This window comes from Papilio polytes, unplaced genomic scaffold (assembly GCF_000836215.1).
Source record: "Papilio polytes unplaced genomic scaffold, Ppol_1.0 DF824002.1, whole genome shotgun sequence".
NCBI classification, from domain to species: Eukaryota; Metazoa; Arthropoda; class Insecta; order Lepidoptera; family Papilionidae; genus Papilio; species Papilio polytes.
The window spans coordinates 668408-678211 of record NW_013525202.1 but is presented as its reverse complement, the minus strand read 5'-3'; the positions used below and the strand labels follow the sequence as shown (position 1 = coordinate 678211).

Below are 9804 nucleotides of genomic sequence, written 5' to 3'. Positions count from 1 at the left end.
CCCTCGTATTCACATAAGTTTATTTTTATAGTGTTATAAATACATTTGAATCTAACTTTAATTAAATATGCTTCACGTTTTTATATCAATGGCAACATTGAAAACTTGAACTCAACCACAGATATTTAAACAATAACTACCTATAACGCCCCCAACCCAGAGGGGTAGGAAAAACTTAATCTTAATGCATGGATTCAGCATGCCTGCGTACCCTTGAATTGAATACTGTCTAAATGAACAATGGATTTTGGATTATGACATTAAACATTTTCTTGTCTTGCGGTTTACGGTCGCATTTGTAAAAGTATTGTGGAACTTACACATCGAAAAATATATGTAAGAATGTCCAGGAAACATATTACCATAAAATACATTATCAACTCGAAAAATATTTGAAAACCGAAACACTGACGTAAAGAATTTAAAACATTCCTTTCGGCCAACACTAAAATAACAAATGTCAAGTTAATAATTGACTTATTTTGACACTGACACATCACTGAATAATTCCATTGTACGCAGTCGTGATTTCACAATTTATTTGCAAAATGATTCTTTCGTATTATATTGATTTTACGTCCTCCTGGTTTAATATGTTTTATTTAAAACAATTTAATTGTAATGTAATGGATTTCAAATTGTTGTGATTTTAGTGAAAACTCATTTCAATCATTTGACGTTTCGTTAGAAATGCGTAAAACAAAACTTAACCTTATAATTGACGGGGTCACCATCTGATTAAAACAGCAAAAAGTTGATAGACATTGATAGAATTAAGATCTTATTTCTTATTCCTGTGTCGAACGCTTGATGAATATTACCATAATTTCGTTCGGTACCGTTATACGTGAATTGGTTGTGCTACTGTCCTGACGTCAGTTTTAAAATAGTAAAAATGTTCCTTAAAAATTGTCTCCGAACTTTCTCTAACCATCAAATTAGATTATTATTAAACAAAAATAGCATAATATCAAATTGTATTAATAATAAAAATTCTGCGTCATTATCAACAACGAAACTTGCATTGGAAAATGAGAAGTAAGTAATTATTGTTATTTTTTGGCCGAACTGGTTTTGGTAATCACTTAAATCTATGTAAGGTTAAAGTTTACTTATGTTTGACATTACAAGTTTTCTACTTGCTCTTTTATACATTTCACAATACATTATTCATTACTAAAATACCTTTTTCTTGCTTTCGCGCGAAATAAAAAAAAAGATTTTACGTTCTTGCAGACATTCTGCATCTATGCCAAGTTACAGTGAGATCCGTTTAGCAGTAAAGCTACAAACTCTAACAAACATGTATCTAAACTTTATCATTTTATTCTGTCATTGTACATGTCACCACATCACCAGCTCACTATACACCCCTCCAAGGTGCTTGGAGCCTACCCTAAGTTTACTGCAACTAATTTTCATAAATGTTTCTTATTGTGTGTAACTTGCTTACTTACTGCGTTGGCGTAGCAACCCAAAGTGGGTCTTGGCCTCTGAAACGAGAAAGCGCCAGCATCGTCTGTCTTGCGTTGTTTTTACAATTTTGTGTAACAATGTATAGTTTTTTTGGCAATTATAAGGTTTTTTATTTATTTATTTTTATTTTAAATATATAAATAAATAAGAGAAATGTTTAAAATTATCAAGTAATTTGTATTTTAGCATATTCGGTTAGGATATACAATCTTTCAACAACCTTGTTGAGTGGGTTTAAGTGGTTGTTTGTGACATCATTCCTGCAATTTTAAAATCTATTACCATGTTATAATCTATCAATCTATTAAATATATTTTTATTTATGTTTAACTAGTTTCATCATCATCACCATCACCAGCTCACTATATGTCCGCACCGAGGGGCTCGGAGCCTACCCTAAAGTTAGAGTGACTAGGTCATAGTCAACCACGCTGGCCAAGTGCGGGTTGGTTGACTTCACACATATCTTTGAATTTCTTCGCCAATATGTGCAGGTTTCACGATGTTTTCTTTCACCGTAAAAACGTCGAGTATATTGTGTACATTCGTAAATTCGAAAATCGCATTAGTATGGCGGGATTCGAACCTAAGACCTGTAGAATACAAAAGTGCTTAAACCATTGAGACACCAACACTATCATGAACTAGCTGATGGCAATCTTGCTTCCTTGATGTTGGCAGCAACTTATAGTCTCTTTCCCACATTAGGGATTTTATCCAAAATATTTACCCCCTATGTTTAATAGCATGAAAATATATAGCCTAAAGCATGACGTAAGTGTAGGGCTTTTTATTAATAAAATAATTATTCAAAAATATGCTGTAATTGCTGACACCTTAGGTAACAAGAAGTGTGTGTTTACGCTTCATTATAATAGTATAGATATGTTTTCAATATTGATAAGAATTGTTATCATTTGAAACAACAATAAACATGCATATAATTACTAAAGGCATTACAGAAACGGTAAGAAAGTAATTTAAAAAATTTATTCAAACTAGCTATTGCTTGCTACTTCGGCCACGTGAAATTAACAAAAGTATAGCCTATGTTACTCACAGATAAATTACCTTTCTAACGGTGAAAGAAATATTAAAATCGGCCCAGTAGTTTTTGAGTTATTTCAATACATACAAAAACACAAAAATACAAATCTTTCCTCTTTATAATATTAGTATATCAGTAAAGATAAAAACTTTCTATTCCAGACTTTATTTGGGTCTAAATTTAAAAACATATGCAGTCAAATTGTTTCTCGATATTAATATCATTAGGTGGCTAACGATACCGCCATCCGAATTCGTCGAAAAGGCGAAGTATCTACCCATAGACATCCATTGTAGATGAGTTGCCTTTCTTTATCAACAGATACAAAATAAATAAAATAAATAATAAACCTCTTTATTACCATTCAAAAGTATACACAGAGTTGTAAAAAATAAAAAAAAAACATACTTTAACAGTGGTAGAGCCCGCTTTAACATCGCACGAATGGGTCGGCACGCCCGGTGTAATACCACGACCACACAGAAAACAGTCGTGAAATGGAAGCAATTCCGTGTTTCGTCTGATGAGTGTAGTGCCGGAGGCTTAATTTTAGTCCCTTCTCCTTTCCAACCTTTTATTAAGAGAGGATGGAAAGGAAAAGTGGATTTGACGGTAAAGGAGAGGCATAGGAAGGGGAAATGTCCTCCTTATGTGCGTCTCCTCCTTGGTATTACACCGAATGGGTATTCGTGTGATGTTAAAGCGGGCTCTACCACTGAGACCCAGACTACTTCACGCGTCTTCTGTATGGTCGTTGTATTGCGTAAGAACCTACAGTGTGAAGATATTAAAACTGGCTCTACCACAATTTATTTGTACACGTGATATAGTGAAGAAATTGGTGTTAATTAAAACAAAAAAAATATTTATCTTGCCCTCAAATGTATATTTTTTATTCTATGACCGGAATACATATTTAAATTCAGGTAAATAAAATGCAGAAAAGACTTTTTTGTTATTTTATAACGACTATCGTGATAGTACAAAAAGGGCCAGCCACTCTGTTTGAAAATTCAATTTGGTATTCAAATTTTTTTTTCATACGATGTTTTTTTCATTGCTTGATTGACCTTTATATTTATGTATATACTAGCTGTTCCCGTGCGACTTCATCCGCATAAAATTATGAAAATTTTATCTTATTGTTTACATGTGTCAAATTATCATTGCAAATGTCAAAATGTCATTACATGATGACAAACCATGGCAACCTTGGTTTCTTGATGTTGGCAGCAACTTATGGTCTCTTTCCCACATTAGGGTTTGTATCCAAAATATTTACCCCTAAGTTTAATGGCGTGAAAATATATAGCCTAAAGCGTGACGTAAGTGTAAGGCTTTTTATTTAAAAAAAGAACTATTCAAAAATATGCTATAATTGCTGACATCTTAGGCAACAAAGAAGTGTGTGTTTACGCTTTATTATAATAGTATAGTATAGTTATAAATTTTTTCATCTTCCCTACCTTATCCGTACTTCCGTAGGGTGGGCACAGAGGTTTCGTTCTTCAAATAACTCTATCATCCGTCATCTTAGTCACTCCTTGATGTCCTTTCACGCAATCCATCTCTTTCTATGTCTACCTCTACCAATGTACATACTCATAACTAACATCCTTCTTGTTACATGAGATTTATCACATTAATATTATAAATGCGAAAGTTTAGATGGATAGTTATAGTTTGTAGCCTGAACGGCTGAAAGGATCTTGATTAAATTTGGTTTGTAGAGGTTAGTCTGGAAGAACACATAGGTTGCATTTATTTAATTCCAAACTGATGGACCCGCGGGTTATAGTATGTATATTTTTTTACACATAACTTCGTGAATATAAAAATGTTATTTGAATCCGCCATAATGGCGAAGCGAGCAAACTATAGACAACCAAAATTGCAGATGCGTTACCTTTACGATGGCGACGCACATTAAAAATATTTCCCCTTCCTTCGTATCTCCATCATCAAATCTACTTTCCCTACCCACCCTTTCCTTATAAGGGTGGAAATAGACTAAAATAAGACACGCACTTATCTATGGTACATCTATACGTATTATAAAATTAAAGTGTCTGTAATATCAAAAGAAAAATTACAGATTTCGGGAAGATTATGTATATGCGTTGCTGATAACGAAAATCGCATTTAAATTTGTTTTTGTCTGTCTGTCCGCAAGCCGCGTTTGTTCCGGACAATCTCCGATAGCTGGGCCGATTTGACCGGACTTTCACTGGAGTAGCTGACATAGACGAGCATTATAGCTACATCTTTATTTTTATATGGCGTGGATGAAGTCGCGGGCAATAGCTAGTTAGATTAAATAATTGCTTCCACTTCGCCTGTCTTCTGTGTGGTCGTGTGAAGATATAGCGGGCTCTACCATTATTTTTCTTTCCAGAGTCAAAGTTGCCTTCGTTCTGAACGACGGTAGACGATTAGAGACGGAAGCTAAAGTCGGCGATACACTGTTAGACGTGGTTGTGAATAATGAACTGAATATAGAAGGATTCGGCGCTTGTGAGGGCACGGTGACTTGTTCCACGTGTCACGTAATACTTAAAGCTGAGGACTTTAATAAGTAAGTAATCCAATGTATCTTTTTTTTTATAATATAAGGTGGCAAACGAGCAAGCGGCCACTAGAATCCGCCAAAATGGCGAAGCGACCGCTGCCCATAGACATCCGTAATTGAACATACGTTGCCTACCCTTATACGACGGAGGAGGAGACTCACATAAAGAGGATATTTCCCCTTCCTATGCATCTCCTCCATCGACAAATCCCACTTCCCCTACCCAACATCTCCTTATGAGAAAAAGGTGGTAAAGAGAAAGAGACTTAAATTAGTCCTCCGTCACCACACTCATCAGACGAAACACGGAATTACTTCCACTTCACGCCTGTCTTGTGGTCGTGGTATTACTGGGGGAGTGCCGGCCTGTAGTGCTAAGATGTTAAAGCGGGCACTACCACTGTTAAATTTATTTTATTGGCTTATTGGCCTTATCATATTAAATATTCACGTGTTATTCAATTTGTGTTTTAGTAGATTTGTAAAGGGATGCGACTCACAAGTTGGGGAAATATTTTTTGAACGTCCCTTCTTCTGTTGGTTAAGGGTGGGCAACCATCTGGTTTGTAGATTTCTGTCTACGTGCCCGTTTGCTCATTTACTTTATCTTACTAGCCTTATAAACAAACTTTAGACCGAGGCTTCGTCGGCGTATATTAAAAAAAAGTAGCCTATGTGTTCTTCCATACATCTATGTCAAATTTTATCGAGATCTGTTCAGCAGTTTAGGCTACAAACTCTAAGAAACATCCATCTAAACTTTTGAATTTATAATATTAGTAATATGCCAATGTTTAGTGGAAATTAAGCGTAGATGTAGAAGATAATGTGAAATATAGGTTATTTTTTTAAATTTCACGCGGACGCAGTCGTGGGCGAAAGCTAATACTGTCATATGTCTCGTTCCAAAGCAATTTGATAATATTTGTCGTCAGAACTTGTTATTCCAGTTGTAACAAATATATATAAGCTTTGTTATTAGTAAAATGTATTTCCAGACTTCCAGAAGAAGCGAGTGATGAAGAAAGGGACATGTTAGACCTAGCTTTTGGTTTAACGGAGACGTCACGTCTAGGTTGTCAAATTACTTTGTCGAAAGAATTAGACGGCCTTGAAGTGAGAGTACCGGAAACAATAAATGACGCACGCGGGTGACGCCATTTTGTATCGGGATAGATAATAAATTGTAGAGAAAATCGTTATTTATATTTATATTTGGCTCAAAGATGGATTTGTAGCACAATTTACGAGTTAACGTGATTATAGTTGAGGTTTTTTAACATATATGAGCATAATTATTATAAATATATGTTATTTAAATGTAAGTTTTAATGCAGCATATGGGAAATAAATTATTTTTAAATAAATGATTGTTTTTTTTATTAAAGTATTTTACTAATACGAAAATACGGGTGCATATTCAACAAAAATGTCTAAAATATATAAAGAGATATTTTTTAAAAAAAATCCGGAAAATTGTTGCGAAAAAAAAGTCCAAGGAACATTTTTTAAAAAATTACCTCGACCGTAGACTTATTTGTATAATGCAATATGACTAACAATTGTGTTTGTTTCCGAACAAATGTTAATTTTTAGATAATGGGTTTTCTTAATAAGATAAAATTTTAGATAAATATACATTATCAAAATATGGCTTTTTTATTTCCTGAGTTTTATCAATTTTTTTTGTTGAATTATGATTCATAAAATAAAATAATGCTTAGTAACCATTATAGAACAAATTCCTTTACATTTCTCTCCATGTTTATGTAAATACTAGCTGTTGCCCGCGAATCCGTCCGGGTGGAATTAAAAAAAAAAAACAAAAGTGAGCCTATGTGTTCTTCCAGACTATCCTCTAAATCTGTACCAAATTTCATCGAGATCCGTTCAGCTGTTTAGGCTACAAACTCTAACAAACATCCATCTAAACTTTCGCATTTATAATATTAATATGAAGTATGATTTTTAATGCTGACACATTTGACTAAAAAAGCTATAAAAAAAATAATCCAGTGTATAATCTTTTCTGCTTTCCACCATTTTGATTTTTGGTAACAAACGCGTTTCAAAACGAAAGTAAAAAAAGTAAACAAATTGAAACTGAATTTACATTGATAAAACTCAAATCAATTGAGTAATTAATTTCTGGTTTCGATTGAGCGTTCAGTAATTATGTCTGTGATGGCAAAAGCAATTTAAAAGTTATCAATTTTGATTCATACCATTAACAATTGGAATGACAAAATGGCTAATGTTTTGGCGGGAATTTTACTAGTTTATGCCAGTACGTATTTTTAGTTGACATTTATTTTTTAAGATGTACGGAATATTATAGTGTGTCTAAATAAGGTAGATTAGTTTGATAAATGACGCATATGAAGCACCGAATTCAATTTGTATGAAGGCAAATGCTGTAATTAGACAGGTATCGTAGTGACGAAACAAACACACAGCGAACAATTTTGAACTATCGATTTTCGGTTTAAATAATTATCAAACTCAACTAAAATTATTATTTTCTTATTCACTAATTTAGAGGACAATTCTAGTATTGATTATAGTGTAGAGAATTTAGCGATGACAGAAATAATAGCGAAATCCAATTCGATTACGTACGGCTGTAGTAGTAATAAACGTTGATTTACTCTCATTATTTGTTATAGTCATTTTTCATTTGAGAAAACAGTTTTTTTTTTTAAATTCATAAGTTATAACTATAAATCTATCGATTCAAACTTCTATGAGAATAATAATCGAAAATCGATAAAATTCATGACTGATTTTACACAATCCATCCCTACTAAATTTGAAATGAATTGTCAAACTGATCTAAATTATTTAGACAGACACACTATAAAGGTCAAATTCATCACGAAACCAAAAGAAACTAAAGAAAGATTGAAAAAGTACTATAATTATTTAAATTGTCGTTTTTTTAGTTATTGAAACATAGTATTATTTGTAATTCAGCTTTTTATTCATAAATTTCAATTAAATTAGTTACAGTTTCCACTGAATCCAGCCGTTTGCCAGCAGTGTACAAAAGATTGAGGTTATCCAGATATCCAAACAGAGTGAATTATCTACACACACCACTGAGATTACATGAAAATAACCAATATTTCTCATATTACGAAAACTATCCGATGAGAAAAACGATTCTGTCAAGTGACGTTAATATGGCGCCAAAATATGACATTAAAGAATCGTTCGAAATCCTATTCGATAAAAATGGAATGTTATTTTTGACTTTACCAAAAAATGATGAAGAGAGAGTTTTAAATAATTTAATGAACGATGTAATAAAATACAAAGCTAATGTAAACGAAAAAGCTTTGAGAACAAAGATAGTTAAATCGAAAGATTCCAATTTTGTTATACGCACGAAAAATAAATTGTTAAATGTGAACGACGATGTGCCGCCTGTAAATGCTTTTAATTTTCATGATATTGTTGGTTAAATAAAAAAAATCTCTTAAATACAGATATTTATCATCCACTTGCCCTTATTCCTTACGGAGGGTGGGCACAGTATGTGCTCCATACATCTCTATCAGTCACATCTGAATCCACTCCTTTCTTAAGCATATCCTCGTTCACACAATCAATCCATACTTTCTCTTGTCTTCCTCTACCTTTGTAGCCATCCACATTCAATCTTAACACTATGGTTTATGTCATCGTTTCGTCGCATAACATGTCCATACCACACTAACCTTTTGCTTCTCAATATCTCCTTTACTGGCGCTACTTTCAAACTTCCTCTAATGTACACATTCTTAATTTTATCCATTCCATTAAATGCAGATATTAGATAAGGTAAAGATAATAAAATAAAAATGTAAAACAATGTACTGTGTAAATGTGTTGAAATAATTTTTTTAAATTTGGGTGAATCGGCACTTATTGAGTAAGCGTGCTGTATCCTTCGGCCACGTCTTCACTTAGCCTAGGTAGAGTCGTGGCCAAGCGCTGGTTTATTTATGTTGAAAAAAAAAAGATTTCCTACTTTTACTATTTGAGCCATCATACTAATATTATAAATGCGAAAATTTAGATGCATGTTAAAGTTTGTAGCCTAAACTGCTGAACGGATCACGATGTTTGGCAGAAACGTAGAGGATAGTCTGAAACAACACATGCTATTCACTTTTTTTTTAATTCCACGCGGACGGAGTCGCGGGAGACGCTAGTAACTTATATACTTAAAAAAAACATCCCATGTAAATTGATTTTACTACAATTACTGTTTTTTTTTAAACTTTTTAGATGGAAAAAGTAATACGTACTAGTCTTAAAACAGATAAAAATTATTCTGGCATTATAAAAAAAAACAGCCATCTTTTTTCTAGATTGCTCAAAATTGTTGAAACAATCTAAAAGTACTTACTAATAATATAAATGCGAAAGTTTAGATGGATGTTTGTTAGTAGGCTAAACTGATCGGATCTCAATGAAAATCAAAGATCCTCTACATCTTTGATTTTATTGTCGAAAACACAGGCTACTTACTTTTGTTTTTTCAACTCCACGCGGACAGAGTCGCGGGCGAAAGCTTGTATATTAAAATAAAACAATAGATAGTTTTCTTAAAAGATTTATTTATAAATTATATTGAAATAAAAAATTATTGTGGCAACACCTCTCCCATATACCTATATTGTTTTAAATAGATATTTTTAAATATTTTACCAACGTGATAAAAAAA

General features: G+C 32.9%; 1 protein-coding gene and 1 long non-coding RNA gene across 2 annotated transcripts; both read left to right on the top strand.

Moving 5' to 3' along the window:
* Positions 1 to 712: 712 nt before the first annotated feature.
* Positions 713 to 6434, top strand: LOC106101264 (adrenodoxin). The gene is made up of 3 exons (XM_013280428.1): positions 713 to 1038; positions 4920 to 5099; positions 6092 to 6434. Exons 1-3 carry the CDS (start codon positions 896 to 898, stop codon positions 6246 to 6248), a joined length of 480 nt encoding a protein of 159 aa, XP_013135882.1. The 5' UTR covers positions 713 to 895; the 3' UTR covers positions 6249 to 6434.
* A 1497-nt stretch (positions 6435 to 7931) lies between these two features.
* Positions 7932 to 8576, top strand: LOC106101248. Its single transcript, XR_001225494.1, has 2 exons — positions 7932 to 8002; positions 8097 to 8576. It is a non-coding gene; the product is annotated as an uncharacterized LOC106101248 (long non-coding RNA).
* Positions 8577 to 9804: the final 1228 nt, after the last annotated feature.

What these genes read in the sequence shown, in the direction of transcription:
- LOC106101264 (XM_013280428.1), top strand. Translation starts at nt 896, where the DNA reads ATGTTCCTTAAAAATTGTCTCCGAACTTTCTCTAACCATCAAATTAGA. An exon ending in CTTGCATTGGAAAATGAGAA is followed by an intron (nt 1,039 to 4,919) that starts GTAAGTAATTAT and finishes TTTTCTTTCCAG; the next exon opens with AGTCAAAGTTGCCTTCGTTC. An exon ending in AAAGCTGAGGACTTTAATAA is followed by an intron (nt 5,100 to 6,091) that starts GTAAGTAATCCA and finishes ATGTATTTCCAG; the next exon opens with ACTTCCAGAAGAAGCGAGTG.